The sequence below is a fragment of the Peromyscus eremicus genome, chromosome 12 (assembly GCF_949786415.1).
Source record: "Peromyscus eremicus chromosome 12, PerEre_H2_v1, whole genome shotgun sequence".
NCBI classification, from domain to species: domain Eukaryota; kingdom Metazoa; phylum Chordata; class Mammalia; order Rodentia; family Cricetidae; genus Peromyscus; species Peromyscus eremicus.
Window position 1 is genome coordinate 62,231,536 of NC_081428.1, and position 21,230 is coordinate 62,252,765.

The following is a 21,230-nucleotide window of genomic DNA, read 5'->3' on the forward strand; positions in this document are numbered from 1 at the left end:
CTGGCCTGCAGGTGTATATGCAGACAGAACACTGTATACATAATAAATAAAAATAAATCTAAAAAAAAAAAAAAGAGGGTCAAAAGTTTAAGATCATCCTCAACTACTTAGTGAGTTCAAGACTAGCCTGTGATACAGGAGCCTGGGTTTTGTTTTTGTTTTTACACACACACACACACACACACACACACACACACACACACACACACACTATACCCCCTGCATCCTGAGAACCCCATGAGTTTCAGGCTGACTGAGATAGTTGGTTATACTAAAATGTCTTTTTTGTGTGTTTGTTTTTGTTTTTTGAGATAGGATTTCTCCGTGTAGTCCTGGCTGTTCTGGCACTCAGTCTGTAGACCAGGCTGATCTCAGAGATTTGCCTGCCTCTGCCTCCTGAGTGCTGGGTTTAAAGGCGTGTACCACCACTGCCTGGCAAATGTCATGATTTTTTGGGGGGAGTGGGGGGTTGAAACAGGGTTTCTTTATATAGCTTTGGAGTCTGTCCTGGAACTTGCCTTGCAGACCAGGCTGGCCTCGAACTCACAGAGATCCGCCTGGCTCTGCCTCCCGAGTGCTGGGATTAAAGGCGTACGCCACCACCACCACCTGGCTAAATGTCGTGATTTTTAAGAAAGTGATTAAAATGTCTAACCTGGTCTAACCAGTGGAGGCAAACATCTTTAATCCCAGCACTCAGGAGGCAGAGGCAGGTGGATCTCTGAATCCGAGGCCAGCCTGGTCTACAGAAGTGAGTTCCAGGACGGCCAGAGCTACACAGAGAAACCTTGTGTGTGTGTGTGTGGGGGGGGGGGGGGGGTCTAACCCAATGGAGAAGAGTGTCACCACCTTTTATTGCTTATTTTTCTTGGTTTCTTTTCAACTTTAAAATTTTATGTGTATTAAGTGTTTTGCCTATATGTATGTTATGTGCATCATGTGTATGCCTAGTGCCAGCAGAGGTCAGGAGTGGATATTGGTGTATGTAAGCTATTATGCGGGTGCTGGAAACTGAACCCAGGTCCCATGGTTTTAACTGTTGAGACATTTCTCCAGCCCCTGCTTATTTTTCTTCAGTATTGATTGTTAAAGCAAATTATTTTTGAAACTTCGTGTATGGAAAAACACCTTTATAATCAGTGCAGATTATTAAAAGGAATAATTACCAAATTTTATTTACATTTAGTTTGCTTGACTGGCTTCTAATTTTTGTTTGTTTAAAATAGGAACTATTGTGAGCATAGGTGATCCTAAGAAAAAATACACAAGATATGAAAAAATTGGACAAGGGTAAGTTTGAGTCTGTTGATTTCATATCCAGTCCTCCTAGGTATACAGAATCTTCCCTCAGACACTGAGTACTTAACTATTCTGGGTGTTACCTTGGGAGCTTGTGTAAATACATAACACAGTTGTGTGTAGAGACTGTTACAGCAGAACTGTACTTCCGAGTTGGGTATAATGATACATACTTGTAACCCTATCACTTGAGACGCTGGGGCAGGATTGCTACAGATTGGAGGCCAGCCTGAGCCCATAATAAGACCCTGTCTCAAAAAATAAAAGTAATCCAGCACTGGTTAATAGTAACTTTATGTTGTCTGTCCTCCCTCCTCCCTCCTACTCTTCCTCTCAACTTGTTCTCCTCCCCTTCACTTCCTCCATCATCGTCTTCAATAGGGAACTATGTATATGTAGCCCAGGCTGGCCCCACACTCACTGTGTAATCCAAGTCTTAGTGATCCTCCATCCTTAGCTTCCCTGGTGCTAGGGTTAAGTGGCTTTCATTGCTTTTTCCCGTAGGTCATGAGGGATCAGATAGGTAGAAAGATTACATATATAATGTATTTTAAAGATAATTAAAATATTTATTGCAGGCTATTTGCAGTAAAAGAAAAAAATCTTTAAATCAAGTATTGAGTTTTTGGTTTTTCGTTTTGTTTCCTCTTCCAATCTTAATTTAACACGGATTTTAATAACAAAAAAATTGAAAGTCACTGTTTTCAGTGCTGGAGATTAAACGTAGAGCCTTGTGCCTGCCAGGCAAGGGTTCTACTACTGAGCTCTATCTCCAGCCTTTTTTATGTTTGTACTTTTGCATAATAATAATTAATTAATTACATAGTAATGATGATGAATGAATAAGAATAATACTTATGCATATGAATGACAATCACAAATCCAGTGTTGAAATTGAAGAGAAATTCTTGAAACAGAAGTTTGTGAAGTTTAAAAATGAAGTCAAGTATATTTTCTTCAGAAACATATCCATGTCTTTTTGCGATTAGAAGTTCAGAAACGTGTTTAGGAATGGTACATATCAAACCCAGAATACACATAGAACGCAGGCCAGTAGGTCCTGTTACAAAGGGTAGAGAGGCAGCCTTCAAGTTTTGTCATAGTTTATTGTTTGATTTTGTTGTTTGGTTTGAATTTTGCTTTCTTGAGACAAACTCTCTAAAGCCCAAACTAGCACTGAGCCAGCATCACCCTCTTGCCTTAAACTCCTGAGGTAGGGGCTCATAGACATATACACCCTGGCTTACTTAATCATAGGAGTGGTGTTTGTTGTTTTTCACTTGGGGGTTTTTGTTTGTTTAGTTGGTTGGTTGGTTTTTGTTGTTATTTTGGTTTTTTGTTATTGTTTTTTTTTTTTTTTTTTTTTTTTTTTTTTTTTTTTTTTTTTGTATGACAGGATCTCTCTACCTAGCCCTGGCTGTCCTGGAACTCATTATGTAGACCAGGCTGGCCTCAAACTCACTGAGATCTGCCTGTCTCTGCCTCCTGAGTGCTGGGATTGAAGGTGTGGGCCACCATGCCCTGCCACTTCTTTGTTTCTTAAGCATAAAAGTAGATTTGTGAGTGTATGCTGTTCTCTTCTTTTTCTTCCCTTATATTTTATAGTTCTGAAATATTTCCTAGGTAAGTTTTGGCCACAAGGATTGTCTCTTTGTCTTTCCCCTCTTTTTGTTTTAGAAGTCTTGAGTCTTAAGATGTTAAATAATTTTTCAGTTGTTCACAGTGTTGGAATAGTGTGAATGGTGTAACTCAAGAACTTAATTCTGCTCTGTCTTTTCTCCTCCAGGGCTTCTGGCACCGTTTTTACTGCGACTGATGTGGCACTGGGACAAGAGGTAGCTACTGTTCCATCGGCTCTCTGTGTAGGGAGAAGGGGTCAGGGTGGAACCGTGCTGTGGGTACACGGGGCTTGTGTGCTTTCGTGTGCATAAATGTGTAGCAGCCAGAGGCTGTCCTCACCAAATAAGTGAGGCTGGCTGACCAAGGACCTAGGGGGTCTGCCTCTATGGACTTCCCAAGCACTGGATTTATAAATCCGTGCCCCCACAGCAGGTTTGGGGACAGGAACGCAGATCTTTGTCCTGGGAAGTGCGTTAGCGGCTGAGCTATCGTCTCAGCCCTAGAATGTATTGTAAGAGTTGATCTGTCGTCAGTCATGTTAGGGGAATGAAGAATGTATTTATTCACTGTCATAAATAAGGAAATGTTTTTAAAATATTTGCCAGTTTAGATTTTTTTTTTTTTTTTTTTTTTTTTTTTTTTTTTTGGTTTTTCGAGACAGGGTTTCTCTGTGTAGCTTTGCGCCTTTCCTGGAACTCACTTGGTAGTCCAGGCTGGCCTCGAACTCACAGAGATCCGCCTGGCTCTGCCTCCCGAGTGCTGGGATTTAAAGGCGTGTGCCACCACCACCCGGCCAGTTTAGAATTTTAAACAATAATTCCTGGTATAGACTGACCTTAGTTGGTTAGTAAACTTGAAGATAAATCTAGGGTCAGTGAGATAGCTCAGCAGGTAAAGTCACTCACCACCTTGAGTTCGTTCCCTCTGGTTTCAGCATGTGCAACATGGCACATGCATAACTACACACATAAAACAAACAAAATACCATTTTAAAAACAAATTCAAATATAATTTAGAATCTGTATCACAAAACATTGTGCATAGGCAGCATACATGTAAAAACATCATGTATGAGTAAGTTACAGTCTCACTGTGTGAGGTATACATATTTAAATAACTAGCCAATTGGTGCTTGTAACTTTGTCAGAGAATTAGGAATGCTGTTTTGATGTTTCAAATATGTTTTTATTATAGGTTGCTATTAAGCAGATTAATTTACAGAAACAACCAAAGAAGGAATTGATCATTAATGAAATTCTGGTGATGAAAGAATTAAAGAATCCCAACATAGTTAACTTCTTGGACAGGTAAATACGAATATGTTCTTTAAAATTGAGATCAACTTAGGTAGTGATTCATGACTGTAATTCCAACATTGGAGAGCTGAGACAGGAGGATGGAAGAGTTCAGGGCAAGCCTAATTAGGCCCTGTCTTAAAAAGGAGAATGAAGGAAAGAAATGAGAAAAAGAGGCTGGAGAAATGATTTGTGCTCTTGCTGAGCACTTACTGCTCTTGGGGAGGACCCAGCACCCACATGGTAACTTAGAGCTGCCTGTAACTCCACTTCAGAGGATCCATGCCCTGTTTTGGCCTCTGCTAACACATAGTGCACATAAACTCACTGTGGCAAACATACACAGGTAAATTACATAGATAAATCTTAAAACAAAAAATTAATGAGCAAAGAAACAAACATGCACTGGGATAAAAGTGTGGACATTTAGGGCTGGAGAGAGGGCCGAGCAATTAAGAGCTCTTGCTGCCTTCTAGAGGACCCAGGGTTGGATCCCAGCACCCACATAATGGCTCATACCCACCGTGACTCTGGTCTAAGGCACTCAGCTCCCTCTTCCAGTCTCTGTAGACATACAGCATTTGAGATTGAAATACCAATGCTGAAAAGGAAGCCAGAGAGGGAGGGGCAGAAAGGTGAAGACCCGCACACTGCAGAGGGCCTTTTCTGAAAGCATCTCACTGGGCAGGGGAGAGGACATCTCAGTGAAGGGCTGCTGGTGGAGCTTGTCGTCACTGAAATGAGCAGAGCAGAAGCATTAGGAAATGGCTGGCTGGGATTCGTGCTGTGATCTATCTCAGAGATGATTAGCCACAGGTTTTCAACTGTGAGATTAGTTTTTATTTTATGTAACCCAGGAGGAAAGCTGCAAGCCTGTGGTGGGCCTGCTTTGGCCTCTCAGGAAGCTGGGGTCAGGGCATGTGTCACCATGGCCAGACAGTTTTTATTACAGGTGTTACTTTTCATGTTTCCATTTCAAGTTGCTGTCAAAAGATCTCTGAGCTTAGCTGTTGTGCTAAACAACAAATAAAGGGCAAAATATAAAATTGTGTGTGTTACAACTGGTTTTCTTTACAGATTTATTTATTTTTATGTGCATTGGTGTTTTGCCTACATATATGTCTGTGAGGGTGCCAGATCCCCTGGAACTGGAGTTAAAGACAGCTGCCATTCGGATGCAGGGAATTGAACCTGGGTCCTCTGGAAGAGCAGCCAGTGCTCTTAACCACTGAGCCATCTCTTTGGCCCTACAACTGATTTTTTTTTTTTTTTTTTTTTTTTTTTTAAAGAATCTCATTTACTTTAGTGAATGACCACCTAGGTTGTATTAGATAGTAAGACTTTAGTGAATGATAACAGATTGTATTAGATATAATATTTAGTGAATGATAGCATAGGTTGCATTAGATATAATAGATTGCAGATGATTTTGTTCTATATTTAAATTTGCTTAGAATAGGAGACTTTAACCCTTATTTATAAGGACTTTATTCAAAGAAACAAAATTTTCAGATCCATTTCCTTGCTTGCTTTTTGAAATCTTTTTTGTTTTTTGAAATTCTGATATTACCTCTGCCTTCTCCTTTTAAGAATTTTTTAATTATGTGAGTGCGCTTGCCTGCTTGTCTGTGTGCACTGCTTCGGATGATGGTGTCTAGAGAGGCCAGAAGAGGGAGGGGCAGAGCTTAGAACTGGGTAGAGTGGTTTGGAGCCTCCAGGTGTGAGTCCTCTGCAAAGACAGCTTCTCTTAACACTCCAGCCACCCATTTTTGCTTTTTTGAACTATCAATTTCACAGAGCTGGAGAGGTGGCTCAGTGGTTAGGAGCACTGACTGCTCTTCCAGAGGACCTGGGTTCAGTTCTCAGCACCCACATGGCAGCTCACGTGTCTCTAATGCCAGTCTCGGGCTCCAGCACCCTCTCCTTGCCTCTAGGCATGTTGATTGGTACTCACACACATACACAGACAAAACACCCATATGCATAAATTAATTTAAAATTTTTTAAAAATAAAATATTGTTCCCCATCAGCACAACATGAAAGCTTAGACCAAGCCTAGGCTTTGGGGTTACTGGTTGGCTTGGCTGAGGATATGTCAATTTCTATATGTGTGACCTCGGATGAGTTACTGAACATTTCCAGATCTCCCACTTGTTCATTCCCCCTCTCACACACATACGGGGGTTGGGGGGTCTCGTTTTTTCTTTTTTGTTTGTTTGTTTTTTGTTTTTTTGAGACAGGGTTTTTGAACTTGCAGCTCCCTACCTCAGTGGCTACCATGCCTAGCTTGCCCCAATCAAATGATTCTTTTTTTTTAAAGCAATTATATTGGATTATTCTAATTGCAATAACATATTTATACACTCTAACAATGTGGAAAAACTATAACTTTAAAATGATTCTGAAACATTTTTGTTTTCTGGCTTTCATTTGTTTTGTTTGAGACAGTGTCTTATCTATAGCTCTTGTGGCCTCCAATTCAGGGCCATCTTCCTATCTGCTTCTTGAGTGTTAGGATTGTAGATTGCTACAAGCTAAGGACATCTTAAATTTTTGTTTGTTTGATTGTTTTGTTTTTTTATACGGGGTCTCATTATATAGCTCTGGCTGTTCAGAAACTCACTATGTAGACCACGCTGGTCAAACTCACAGAGATCCAGTGCTGGGACTAAAGGTGTGCACCACTCCGCCTAGCTGAGAACATCTAAATCTGTGCTGTTGTACCTATCTAGTGCTCTTCCTAGTTCTCAAACTGTTGGCTCTTTGCTTTTATTGTTAATATGCTTCGCATTTTAATTCCTCAGTGCAGAGAGCCATGTTCTTAGAAAAAATAAAAACCCACGTGTATTTTGTATGTTCTGTTTTCAGTTACCTGGTAGGAGATGAGTTGTTTGTGGTAATGGAGTACCTTGCTGGTGGGTCCCTCACTGATGTTGTAACAGAAACCTGCATGGACGAAGCACAGATTGCAGCTGTGTGCAGAGAGGTGGGTCTGCGTCCTTTGGATGTTAGAGCGCGTACTTAGCAAGGATGAAGAAAGAAGGATTTTTTTGTGTATATGCAGAGACTTTTTCTCTGTATACTTTTTATGTGTTCTTTTTTTTGCTAGTTTTTCCTCTATTATTTCACCCCAGATAAGAGGTTTAATCCTGCTGGGCGTAGGAATGCATAGGGAGAGCTCTATAAATGTGAGGCCAGCCAGGACTGCATAGTGAGACCCTGTCTCCAATAAAAACAAAAAGGGAAAAAAAAAAAAAAAAAGAACTTTAGCCCTTTCCTTCCTGTGGAACATAATTTGGGGACAAAACATGGTCCTGTGAGATATAGAAGTCACAGGCAGACTTTAGCCGTGTGATCATCATCTAGATAGGAAAATGGAATACCATTAAAAGTGTGTGAATCAAAGTTGGGCGGTGGTGGCACACGCCTTTAATCCCAGCACTCGGGAGGCAGAGCCAGGCGGATCTCTGTGAGTTCGAGGCCAGCCTGGTCTACAGAGTGAGATCCAGGACAGACACCAAAACTACACAGAGAAACCCTATCTCCAAACACAAAAACAAACAAAAATGTGTGAGTCAGTAGTAGAAACTAGAACCAGTGTGACAAACAAGATGTATATGCTTAAGTATCTGTGCGATGCCCTTGGCTTTAGTAAGACCACTGAAGGTGATGAACCTAGTTATTTTCTTATATACATATATTTTAAATTTTTATTACATTTTTACTTGTATGTGTATGCATAGGGGTGGGCATGTGCATACCATGACACATACATGGAAGTCAGAGGACAACTTGTGGAGGTTTGTGCTAAGTTCATAGGATTATTTTGTGTTCTCTGTGGTTTGTCTTTAGCCTTCAGCAGTGTACAGTGATACAAATGTGAACTGGAAAGATTGCATATAGGGAGTCTTTCTTTTTTGGCTTTTACCAAAGGTATTTAAAACCCAATTCTTAGAAAATATCAACTGCTACACTGTGAGATAGGGCCTCCTGTGGTCCTGGCTGGCCTCAAGCAATATGCAGGAGGATGACTTCATTGTGGTACTCCTAGGTGCTGGAATTACAGGAATTACACCGCTGTGCCTAGTGTCACACAGAGCTCTTTAATAGTTCCAAATAGCACACATCCTTTAACGAGTACATTGGGTCACTTAAAAGCTGGCTAAAATTTACAAATTTGTGTTTTCTAGCAGTTCTGCTCAGTTGATCTAACAGTTTTAGAAGTTCTGTTATCTACCTGGAGAAATGGCTCAGCAGTTAGTTAAGAGCACCTGGCTGCTCTTCCACAGGTCCTGAGTTCAATTCCCAGCAACCACTTGGTGGCTCACAACCATGTGGTGCCCTCTTCTGGCCCACAGGCACACATGCAGACAGAATACTGTATACTCAATAAATAAAGTTTTGTTACCCATTCACTTTGATTTTCTTTCTGTGCCAGAATTTTAGAACTGTGACAGATTTGTAAATTTGTATAAATATTTCCCTACCCTTTATCCTTCCCAAGAACCTGATTAGGTGTACTGACACAGATCTATCTCCCCAACTTAAATGAACAGTTCATAACCAGGCATGGTAATACACCTTTAATCCCAGCATTTGGGAGGCAGAGGCAGGTGGATCTCTTAAGTACAAGGACAGCCAGGGCTACACAAGAGACCCCGTCTCAAAAAGCCAAAGGGGGGTGCAGTAGTTGAGATTTTGGAATAAGATTTTTAGTTGTTGAAATTGGTATACAAATTTTGATCTACTCTGGTGGGAATAATAAAAAATACAACTGAGTTTTCTCAGTTTTACAATTTAGTCTCCTTTTTTATTTAGAAACACTAGACCAGAGTTTTGTGTGAGATTTTGTGTATTGTATTTTGTGTGTGTGTGGGGGGGGGGGTTTGGGCTGCACATTTGCCTGTGTACTGTATGCATGCAGTACCCGAGGAGGCCAAGAGAGGGCATTGGGACTAGAGTTGGAGTTGTGAGCTACTGTGAACCCAGGTTTCCTGGAAAAGTGGCCAGTGCTTTTAGTGGCTGAGCCATCTCTCTAATCCCCCGAAAATCTCATTTTCCATTTAAGGAAGGGAGAAACTTAGTCTTTATACTCAGTGCTTTCTGGTATGAGGCATCAGAGGAAAGGTATTTTTTTTAATTGGTTTATTTTTACTTTTATGTGCATTGGTTTTTGCTTGCGTGTATGTCTGTGTGAGGATGTTGGATCCTGGAGTTACAGACACTTGTGAGCTGCTCTGTGGGTGCTGGGAACTGAACCTAGGTCCTCTGGAAGAACAGTCAGTGCTCTTAACCGCTGAGCCGTCTCTACAGCCTCAGAAAGTTACTCTTTTACACTAAGGATTCTTTCTTTTGTTTTTGCGGTGCTGGCGTTGAACCCCAGAGCCTCGTGCATGCTGGTGCTGTGCCACTGAGCCCTCCACCGCCCTCTCCTTTCATCAGGCTGTGGATACAGTTTGATAGGAACTCCACCATGACAGTATGAGGACGTCTGCTTAGACCACATTGAAGCCCTGAACAAATCCTAACTACTTATTCTGTAGTTAAAACCAAGACTCTGGGGTAGCTCAGGTTCTCGTAGGAATAATCACAAATACACTCTCTGTGTGTGTGACAAGATCTTACTATGTAGCTCTGCCTAGCCTTACAGAAATCCTCCTTCCTCTGCCTCCTAAATGCTGGGATTAAAGGTGTGCACCCCCATGGTTATGCCTGGTCACAGGTCCACTTAAGGTTGAGATCATTTCTCAAAAATCTGTGTGTGCTTACCAAGTGCGGTGCAGCGTTAGACATTTAAACCTGAAAAGGCCTAGAAGTTATATAGGCCCAGTCTTCATTTTACAAGTGATCCATTGAAAACTACGTTTTAAAAATCAGTGAGAAGTGGAGCTTGGAAAGATGGCTCAGTGGTTAAAAATGCTTCCTGCTCTTCCAGGGAACTGGAGTTTAGTTTCCAGCACCAATGTCTGGCAACTTTCAACTGCCTGTAATTCCTGCTTCAGGGGATCCCATTCCCTCTTCTGGCCTCCAAAAGCATTGAACCCAGGTACACAGCTATCCCCACACATAATCAAAGATCAGTGGGGAGAGACAATCTCCAGGTACGGTGCCTTGTACCTGTAGTCCTAGTACTTTGTGAGACTGAGGCAGCAGGTTTACGAGGAGCTCCAAGCCAACATGGGGTACAGAACAAAAACCCTCCCCCCAAAAAAAGCAGTGACCAAGCAAACAGATGAGGCATTCGTTAATAAGCCTAACATAATGGCCCATCCCTGTAATCCCAGCACTGTGGAAGTAGAGGCAGGAGGATCAGGAGTTCTGATCATTTTTTGCTATACAATAGCGTTCAAGGGTGGACAACGGAAGAATATCTTGGGTTGTTTTGTTTGTTTGTTTGTTTTTTTAGGCTATTTATTTATTTGTCAGAGACAGGGTTTGTCCGTGTAGCCCTAGCTGTCCTGGAACTCTGTAGACCAGGCTGGACTCAAAATTCAGAGATCCATCTACCTACGCCTCCTGAGTGCTTGATTTAAGGCATGCGCCACCACCACCTGCCTTCTTTTTTAAAGCAGTGTTGCTTTGTACAACTCAACTTGGGCTATCCTGGAGCTCTCCATTCTTCTCCTACAGCCTCCCAGTGCTGAGAATACAGGCATGTTTCATCATGCCTGGCCAAAGTTGTAGCTTTTGTTTGTTTTTCTTGACTTTGCAGGTAAAAGAATATCTTTTCTCTCCAGATGTTAAATCTTGGAGGGCCTCCTACTGGGCAGAGCAGTGCTCAGACCCTTGCACTGTATGTGACCTCCCTTGGACTTGTTGGGTTGTTTTATTGATAGGTGTTCTCTGTATTCAGTGTTTACAGGCCTTGGAGTTTTTACATGCTAATCAAGTGATCCACAGAGACATCAAAAGTGACAACGTGCTCTTGGGAATGGAAGGCTCAGTAAAACTTAGTGAGTAGCAATGAAGTGACGTTTTAATTTATCTGTGGTTTACTGTGTGAAGGGTGGGTGACTTGTTAAATGTGCATTGTGAACCGGACAACTTGTGTTTATCTTACTACTTGATGAGTATTTTGCGCAAATTACTTGATGTGTCTTTGTTTTTTGTGTTTTGTTTTGTTTTTTCATATGAACAATAGGGAAAATACTAATGTTGGGAATTATTTTTGGAGATTAAAATAAAACAAAATGATATGCAGAGGGCTGATATCTGGGCTACCCTGATAGGATTCTGCTTTGTAGGAAATGTGACTGGGTGTAATTGTTGGCGTATTTTTCTCAGCCTGCCCCTTCACCCTCATAGAGTGTTTGGAGACAGCCTAATCAGAGAAAGACTGTGTGATCTTGACCTCAGAGTGACATGGAACAGTCTCCTTTCCTAAAACCTTATCTGTCAGACACAGGAAGTCATGAACCAGCCAGACTTTTTCCAGGGCCACAGTCCCAACTACATCCCCTGGAGGACTATTTTCAAAACTCAAAGCATTATCTTGAATCAAGAAACCAAAAGCTTTTTTATTTTAAATCTCATCTGCTAAAAGGGCCTTCTCCCCTCCCCACCCCCTTCTCTTAGCCACACTCTCTAAAGTGTTATTTGATAATCAAATGGTCGAAACACTTGTTATTCTTTTGCATTGGGGCTTGCTCTATAGCCTGGACTGGCCGTAAAGTCACTACATAGCCCAGGCTGACTGAGCCTGCAGAAGCCCTGCCTTTTGCCTCCCAAGTGCTGAGGGCACAAGTGTGCCACCACACCCAGTTTTATGTAGTTTAGGATTAAACCCAGAGTACCAAACTGTGCCTCCCCCACCCCCACCCCCACCCCGTGTTTTTGAGACAGTATCATGTATCTCATCTGGCCTCAAGCTATATATGTATTTATCTTATAAATATGAGACCCTATCTTCACAAAGCCAGAAATAAAGCCAGATGTGATGACACAACCTTTCATTCCAGTGAGTTCCAGGCCAGTCTTGTCTATACAGTAAGACTGTATCCCAACGCGCATTAATCCCAGCACTTGGGAGGCAGAGGTAGTTGGATTTCTTGAGTTCAAGGCCAGTCTGGTCTACAGAGCAAGTTCCAGGACAGCCTGGACTGTTACACAGAGAAACCCTGGTTGGTTGGTTGGTTGGTTTGTTTGTTTGTTTGTTTGTTTGTTTGTTTTTAAAAAAAGTTATAGACTAAAAAAACAAGCAGTTCTTTGATAGTTTTTATACATAGTAACAGTAAAGTCTAAGGGTAACAAGGCCACTTGCTAACAGGTTATGTAAGGACTCACATGGTAGTACATCCCTATCATCTCAGCACTCAGAAGGCTGTTAGGAGTCTCACAAATTCATTTGGGGGGATTTGTTTTTGTTGTTGTTGTTGTTGTTTTGAGACAGGATCTCACCACTTAGCTGTGGCTGTCCTGGCACGCACTATATAAACAGGCTAGCCTCAAACTCACAGAGATAGACTTGCCTCTGGCTCCCTATCGATTGCTGCGATTAAAAGGCATGCACCACCTTGACTGGCCTTCAAGGTCGTTCCTGACTACATCTTGAGTTCAAAGCCGGCCTAGGCTACATGAAACCCTGTCTGAATAAAATCTAAAAAATTAGGAGTTAAATGGGTTTAACAACAGAAGGAAAGAAACAAATTTATAAATTCTCATCCCAGCTAGTGTAGTATCAGGTACTACAGTAGGCATCTTGTTCTTTGAACGTAAATGAGACAGTTAAGTGTGGACTTTTTCTAGGCCTTCTGCTGAGTTGGATGCATAATGATTCTAGCTCTGGCTGTTTTATTAAAATTTCAATTCCTGCTGGCCAGGTGGTTCAGCCAGTAAAGGTTTTGCTATCAAACATGACAACCTGAGTTCAGTTCCCAGAACCCACATGGTGAGAGAAAATGAACTCTTGAATATTGTTCTCTGAATTCCCACGTGCTCTATGACTCATGCACCCTACATACACAAAATAAATGTTAAAAGAAAGTATTAAGAAACAGTAGCCAACCAAAAAAAGAAAGAAATGTAGCTTCCATGTCTTGAACATTGCCAGGTTTAATCACTGCGTTTAGGTTTTTGGATTTGTTTTGGATTTTTGAGACAGGATTTCTCTGTGTATCCCTGGCTGTCCTGAAACTCACTCTGTAGACCAGACTGGCCACAAACTCAGATCCCCCTGCCTTTGCCTCCTGAGTGCTAGGTTAAAATGCATGCGCCACCACCATCTGGCTCACTGCATTTAGTTTTATTGTTCACTTTGGATAATTTTTTTTACCACTTTCAATTTTAACTCTGTAGAAAAGAATTCGTTATTCAGAAGAAAAAGACCTGATACTGTGTATGTTGTTGTCAAAAGTAAATGTGAAAATTATTAGTAAATAACATCCTCAAATTTTAAACTTACTGTTTTGCTTTATTTTCAAATTCTTTGCAAAGAGGAAGGTGGATGATGAGGGTGCAGCCACGTCTGCTGAAGTGAACAGGATGGAAGTATCCCTTGAAGCCAATAACCCTGGTGCTTTGCTTTCTTCCCTAGCTGACTTTGGCTTCTGTGCCCAGATCACCCCTGAGCAGAGCAAACGCAGTACTATGGTTGGAACGCCATACTGGATGGCACCAGAGGTGGTTACACGGAAAGCCTACGGCCCCAAAGTTGACATATGGTCTCTGGGCATCATGGCTATTGAGATGGTTGAGGGAGAGCCTCCATACCTCAATGAAAATCCTCTGAGGGTAAGATCAGTGAGACGCTAACCTTATTGTAAGGAAAGACCTCGCTTTTTCTTTAAAAAAGGTTTTGCATTTCTTTCTTTATTGAGTATGTGTGTGTGTGTGTGTGTGTGTGTGTGTGTGTGTGTGTGTGTGTGTGTGCGTGCGCGCGCGCGCCACAATACATGTTGGCTGTCAGACTTGGCAGGGAGTGTCTTCATATGCAGCCATCACTTAGGGCCAGGAAGAAGTCCTTTTCTTCATAACATACTGTGTACTTGGCTTATGTCAACCATTGGACAAGAATTTAGAATATGGTTGATGAGATCTAATCTCTTTCTCTGTATACAATAAAATTTGTATTGCCTCTGAGTTACAGAGTAGAGAGTTCAAAAGTCTGTAGATTTGGGGTAGTGAGTCATACAGTTTTGTTAATGTGAATGGAATTGCTTTTCTACAGAGTAGAAATTGAAGTACCCTAGATAGTTGGTTTTTTCCTTCTTGTTGTGTTGTGGGGGGGGGGGGGGCTGCTTTATAGCTGAAGATGACCATGAGTTTCTGATTTTCCTACCTCTACCTCCCAAGCACTAGACATGCAGATGTATACCACTACCACCCAGTTTTATGTGATGCTGAGAACTGAACCCATGGCATCATGCATGCTAAACACTATCAATTGAGCCACATCCCCAGCCCATTAGGTGCCTTTTCCTACACATTTAGGTACCCTGGGTATAGCAAGGTTATCACCAATGAATCTTGGCTCCTAAGTCCCAAGGATGAGGAAAGTTAGTTCTCTGAGGTAAGATGCCTAAATGGTAATGTTAAAGCCTATATTCAAACAAAAGAGTAGACTGCACTGAGTGCTCCAGCAGCGGAGAGGATGGACTCCACCTCTCTCTCCAACCTTTAAATTTCCTAACAGTAGCTCAGGCCTGTAATGTGGTACCAAGAGGCTGAGGCAGGAGGATAGCCACAAGTTTGAAGGCAGTCTCAGCTATATATTGAGTAGCCAGAGCTACAAAGCCAAGATCCTGTCTCAAGAGACAAGGAGAGGGTCAGGAGAGATGGCTCAACAGTGAAGAGCACTGGCTGCTTTTGCAGAGGACCTTTACTTTAGTCCATGAGGCAGAGGCAGGTAGCTCTCTGAGTTCAAGTCTGCCTGGTCTACAGAGTGAGTTCTAGGATAGCCAGGGTTACACAGAGAAATCCTGTCTCGAAACCTCCTCCTAAACCCCCAAGATAAATAAATAAATAACAGGAAGGAGAATAAATGGAGTGGGGGGGGGGGTCTTGTTTGGAAGATTCTTGATTAGAAGCACTAAGAACCTATATGAGATAGTAAGTGGTGTTTTTACTTTATTTGGGTTGTTTTGTGTGTCCAGCCTGGCCTAGAACTTGCTATGCATAGACCAAGTAAATCTCCTGCCTCTGCATCTGGAATGCTGAGATTCCATGCCTAGTGTAAGCAGATGTCAGGTTTAAGGGATGTCAGCCAGAATGGTTTTGTCTTTTCTTTTTGGTTTTTCAAAACCATGTTTCTCTGTGTAACAGCCCTAGCTGTCCTAGAACTCTAGACCAGGTTGGCCCCCACAGCAAAACACTTGTCTAACAAGCACGAGGCCCTGGGTTCTATCCCCACTATGCACCCCCTACACACAAAAAGGGCATGATGGACACTGGGAAGATCAGTGGAACCTGGGTTAGAATTGCTGTCTTTGGCCGGGCGGCGGCGGCGGTGGTATACACCTTTAATCCCAGCACACAGGAGGCAGAGCCAGGCAGATCTCTGAGTTCGAGGCCAGCCTGGCACCAAAACTACACGGAGAAACCCTGTCTCAAAAAAACCTAGATAGATAGATAGATAGATAGATAGATAGATAGATAGATAGATAGATAGATAATGAATGGATGAATGAATGAATGAATGAATGAATGAATGAATAGTTGCTGGTGTTGGGGTACTAAGAGTGAAAAAGACGAGCTGTGGAGTAAATGAGTTAGTACAGTTACTAGTCCTGGTGAAGAGAGTGTGTGCCCATAAACATACATCTGAGGAAGCATCAGGGGAGAAAGGGTCAGGGAATGTGATGTGCTTCTCTACAGCTACAGAAATCACCACAGATTAGGAGTAACATTAGAGATTGCAGTGTAAAGAGCTATAGTGAAGAAGTGAGGAGGAGCAGCCTGGAGTCCCTGGATGTTGAAACAAAGATCCATACACCATCAGAGCATGAGTTAGGAGGTGGATGGTGAAGGTCTCGGAGCAGTGAGGACCCAAAAGCCCTCAGCCTGTAGCGCCTGAGTTGTGGGAAGAAGAAAGCTGCCCCTGGAGAGCACAGGGCGACCGGCCAGAGTGTGAAGCTCGATGCACTGTCATTTTGTGAGTGACTTTAATATGCCAAAATCTTCTATTTTTTAGGCTTTGTACCTGATAGCAACAAATGGAACTCCTGAACTTCAGAATCCAGAAAAACTTTCCCCAATATTTCGGGATTTCCTAAATCGGTGTTTGGAGATGGATGTGGAGAAAAGGGGATCCGCCAAAGAACTGTTACAGGTACACTTGGTGACGGCCACTTTGGGGGTGGACCTCATAGTGTGGCGTCTCCCTGTTCCCTGGCTACGTGTCCGGCACTTCCCCCACAGCAGGCTTTCATTTCTAGCAAGGAAGTTTTTTAAAAACTTAACTGTGGTGGCCAGGCAGTGCTGCTGCACGCCTTTACTCCCAACACTCGGGAGGCAGAGGCAGTGGGTCTCCATGAGTTCGAGGCCAGCCTGGGCTACAGAGTGAGTTTCAGGACAGCCAGAGCTACACAGAGAAACCCTGTCTCAAAAAAACAAAATATTTAGCGTGTGTGCGTGCGTGCGTGCGTGCTGTGTGTGTGTGTGTGTGTGTGTGTGTGTGTGTGTGGCGCGTGCGTGCGTGCGTGCGTGCGTGCGTGCGTGCGTGCGTGGGGGGGAGGGCGCACATTTGTATATGTAGACAGACATTATGGAGGTCAGAGGAAACTTGCAAGAGTTGGTTCTCTCCTTCCACCAAGTAGGTCTCAGGGATCGGTACAGGCCATTAGACTTGCCAGCAAGTGCCTTTACCTGCTGAACCATCTCTTCAGCCCTTAAAAAACAATTTTTAATTGCATAAAGTTTTAATCATAACAGTAAGTTTTCTATACTAAATCAAATCTTGGACCTGTTCATTGCTGACATAAGTATATTTATGGGTCTTAACTCTGTAGAACTATTTTATGTCTTTATTCATTTATGTATATATGGCCCAGGCTGGCCTACAGCTCACCAGTGTGGTTGAAGATGGAGAGTGATCTTGAGCCTCCCAAGTGCTGGATTACAGAGATGTACCACCATCCTCCTGTGCAGTGCTAGGGACTGAACCTGGGGCTTTCTGCATGTAAGGCAGGCACTCTGCCTTCTGAGCTATTCTCCTGGCCCCTGAAATCCGTAGATGTTATGCAATTAGGAAAACTTATTGGGGGTTGATGAAATGGCTCTCTTGGTGAAAGTACTTTCCATCAAGCCTGAATACCTAAATTCTATCTCTAGACAGACAGACACACACACACACACACACACACACACACACACACACACACACACACAAAGTAATTTAAGGGGAAAAAAAAGGACAGGCCGGAGAGATGGCTCAGAGGTTAAGAGCATTGGTGCTCTTCCAGAAGTCCTGAGTTCAATTCCCAGCAACCACATGGTGGCTCACAACCATCTCTAGTGAGATCTGATGCCCTACTCTGGCAAAAAGGTATACATGCAGACAGCACTCATAGACATAAAATAAATTTTTAAAAAATTAAAAGAAAAAAGAGAGCTAGGCATGATAGTTCCCACCTTTAATCCCAGCATTCAGAGGATCTTTAAGTGAAGAGGACAGCCAGGGCTACACCGAAACCTTGTCTCTAAAAGCCGAAAAGAGAAGAAGGGAAGGGAGCAACTTCTTAGGGAGTCGGCAGACAGTGCTGTGAGTTTGAAGTCAAGATAAGCTACAGCTCAAAAATCAAAACCAGGGCAGGGGAGATGTCTGTGTATTCTGTACACTTTATATGTCCGTACACTCTAGTGCTGGCGAACAGACAGCTCCCTGGAGCTTGTAGCCAATCAGTGGACACCAGAGTCAGTGAAAGACACAAGGAAAAGTGATAGAGGAGGGCTCCTGACATTGAACTCTGGCCTCCACACATACACACAAATATGAAAACAACGGACGGACACAAACAAGCTCATGCGCACACACAAACCAACTCTCCTTGGAGCTGTAAAAGTGATGTACTGAATGTGAGAATTTTAGGAATCAAAGTACATGTTTAGTTTATTAAATAATGACCCATAGGTAACTTGGGGGGCTTTAGTTTCTAACTGAGTAACATTTCTGCACTTCCTTTTTCCCCTCCTTCTCGCAGCATCCCTTCCTGAAACTGGCCAAACCATTGTCTAGCTTGACGCCACTGATCCTGGCAGCTAAAGAAGCAATGAAGAGCAACCGCTAACACTGTCACTGAGGCCTCGTATTCTTCTGTCCATTTTCTAAAAGAAGTTTTTTAAAACATGAAATTGTTACTCTGAGGGGTGTAAAGAGACAGTCTGCATCACATGGAGAAAACAAGCAAACTACTATTTTCTAAAGATGACCAAGAAAAAATTGCAGTGAGAGAATTATGACTTCAGATGAGCCCCTGCTGTAGGGTCCAAAAGGAATCGTGGACTGCATCGCTAGCCTTACATTTCCAGCAGACAGCGCTTGACGTTTGCGTGCTGTTCTGATGACTGCCACTACAGTAGATCCTGTGTGTTGTCTCCTTTGGGGTACTTCCATACTTGAATGGCAGATTCGAGGTGTCTGAGTATTCATCTGCTGCTCTTCTCTCTCCTCCGCTGCAGCCTTCCCTTCTCTGACCCGTTCCTTTGGAGTTGTTGCTTCGAGTTTTTCTCGTGCCTAAATTCAAGGCAACTGTGATAGGAACTATGTAGCTCTTTATATTGGCAAAGGAGCTTGACATGTTTTAACTTTTTATAGAAGTTAGGACCAGCTGTTGTACATGTAGTAGTTCAGTTTAGAGCTTAAACTGAAAGGGGGAAAGTATGTGATTTTTACCTTTTTTAACAAATGTGAAAGAGTCAACTTTAGAAATCTCATGGTAGTGAGTTTGACATTTGTTACATGTATAGAAAGAGGACTAATAATCTATATTTATAACTAAATCATTGATACAGAGAAAATCCCACTGACTGTATGTTCTTACCATTTTTGTCTTTTCTGCCTGTTTCTCCAGATTTGGCTTTAGGAACCAAAGTGATTTGTTGTTCTTCCGCTCCGGCTTTACGCCTCTGGTGCCGCTCCTTCCCTCTCTTCCCTTGGAAATGAGTGTCTGTATATGTTGCGATTCTAGGTGTTGGCTTTTGTTTGAATCAACCCTTATTTCATATACACCCCTCTACCCTCTAGGGCAAGTAATAACCATTGAATTTTCAGAATTTAAAAGCTAAGAACTTTTTTCTATTTAAAGGAAAAGTATTTGGGAGTAGCAAAAACCAAGAGCGATTTGAACCTTGCTCAGTTCCTGGCTAGTTGTAATAATGAAACGTTCATGTTGTAGAGATGAGGCTCACGGCAGTAACCTGTAAAGATTCATCTGCTTTACAGTGTTCCCCACCCATTATCAATGTTTTACTGTGAGAGATGAAATAGCAAAGCACGTGGCGAGTCATTTGAGGTGTTGGGGGTACTTGAGTTTTTGTCTTTCCGGATGAGTAGAGTATTAACGTAAAAAACTGGAGAAAGAAAACCGCAATGTGCGTATTGATAGTACTACTTTTATTTTAAAGATTTAATGAAAGGTCTGCGACCTGTAGCATTAGCTGTTAGCCGGCCCTCCCCTCCTGTCTTTCCTCTGCTTCTTATTGCATTGTTGTTTGGCCTGTGGAGGAGGAATTGTCTGTTCTGCGTTCCTGGGGCCACAGAAGAGAAAGCAGTGTGGTTGGTTCAGGTGCCTGTCCCCACCGTCCCCTTTCGAAGAACTTGACACAGGCTTGCCACTCTGCACAGTATAGATCATGATTGAATAAGTTTGCTCTTGGGGATACTTGGGAAAAGGGTCAGAGTTTCGTTTCCTGTTGTGCCCATTAAGATATGGGGGAAAGCTGGGCAGTGGTGGCGCACGCCTTTATTCCTAGCACTTGGGAGGCAGAGGCAGGCGGATCTCAGTGAGTTCAAGGCCAGCCTGGTCTACAAAGAGAGTTCCAGGACAGCCAAGACTGTTACACAGAGAAACCTTGTCTTGAAACCCCCCCCCCCAAAAAAAAAAAAAAAAAAAAAAAAAAAAAAACAGGGATAAGAAGAGGTCTCTGGGGTTTTCATAACGAAAAGGTTTTCAGTGAAACTCAACATCTAGAGCACTTAATGACCTATTTTCCATGTGATTTCATTTTTTCTGGACTATATTTGGCCTTCTACAACTGTCACTAAATTACAGAAACAAACTGGTTGATTTCTGGTGGGATGCTGTGGTGCCCCTTGAGTTCCAGATGTGAGTATTGTTTGTAAACAGTTGTCTGGATAGATTATGATGGTGATGCTGCCAACAAAGGAGATGATGGAACTGGTTGTCTATCTCATGACTGCTCAGGAAGGCACTCCATCCTAAGTCATAGAGACCACCTGTGACACATGCCAATGCCCCCACCTTATGCTGGGACTCCACAGGGCCTTCCCTCAACAGAAGCAGTTTGGGGTTTGTAGTTACAGTTTCTTGGATGGTTATTTGCATGTCCATTGCTGGCGACGGACTCTGTCACTCAGACCTGACTCCGAGGTTAAGGGAGCTGCACTGCTGTTTATTCTCTCCTGACCTGGACAGACTAACCTGTACTAGTTAATAGTAATGGTTCATTTGAGATGTGTCATTTTTAAACAAATAATCTTTAAAGCAATAGAGAATTGTGATTTATTAGTTAATTTTAAATTAAAATGTTGAGATCTTGTTGAAAGACAATTGTATGAATTGAGATTCATATTTTTTTAATAATTACCTTCTGTACTCCCCTCTCTTGTCATCTCTTAGAGGAAGAAGCCCCATTGAACCTGCTTTAGTAGGTAGTTGTCCTCTGTGTCAGCAGGAACTGTTCCCTTCGCGCTTGTCTGTGGTCTTACTTGGTGGTAGTCCCAAAGGTGTCTTCTCTTGTCCCTTTTGCTGCCTTTACAGAACATGGTGTCCTACCTAGAACAGTAAAGAGTGACTGCAGTGTTCCACATCATGACCGGCACAGCTCTGCCTTCATGGGTT

The 21,230-nt window shown here is 42.5% G+C and overlaps 1 protein-coding gene across 2 annotated transcripts in view; it reads left to right on the forward strand.

Moving 5' to 3' along the window:
* Pak2 (p21 (RAC1) activated kinase 2) overlaps positions 1-20,939 on the forward strand; it is a 67,606-nt gene extending 46,667 nt beyond the window's left edge. For both annotated transcript variants that reach the window (XM_059277700.1, XM_059277701.1), the window contains exons 8-15: positions 1,227-1,290; positions 3,086-3,134; positions 4,114-4,226; positions 7,084-7,201; positions 11,069-11,168; positions 13,748-13,944; positions 16,343-16,480; positions 18,351-20,939. In XM_059277700.1, coding sequence (XP_059133683.1) covers positions 1,227-1,290; positions 3,086-3,134; positions 4,114-4,226; positions 7,084-7,201; positions 11,069-11,168; positions 13,748-13,944; positions 16,343-16,480; positions 18,351-18,437 — 866 coding nt within the window. In that variant the 3' untranslated portion in view covers positions 18,438-20,939. The remainder of the gene's footprint in view (positions 1-1,226; positions 1,291-3,085; positions 3,135-4,113; positions 4,227-7,083; positions 7,202-11,068; positions 11,169-13,747; positions 13,945-16,342; positions 16,481-18,350) is intronic.
* Positions 20,940-21,230: the final 291 nt, after the last annotated feature.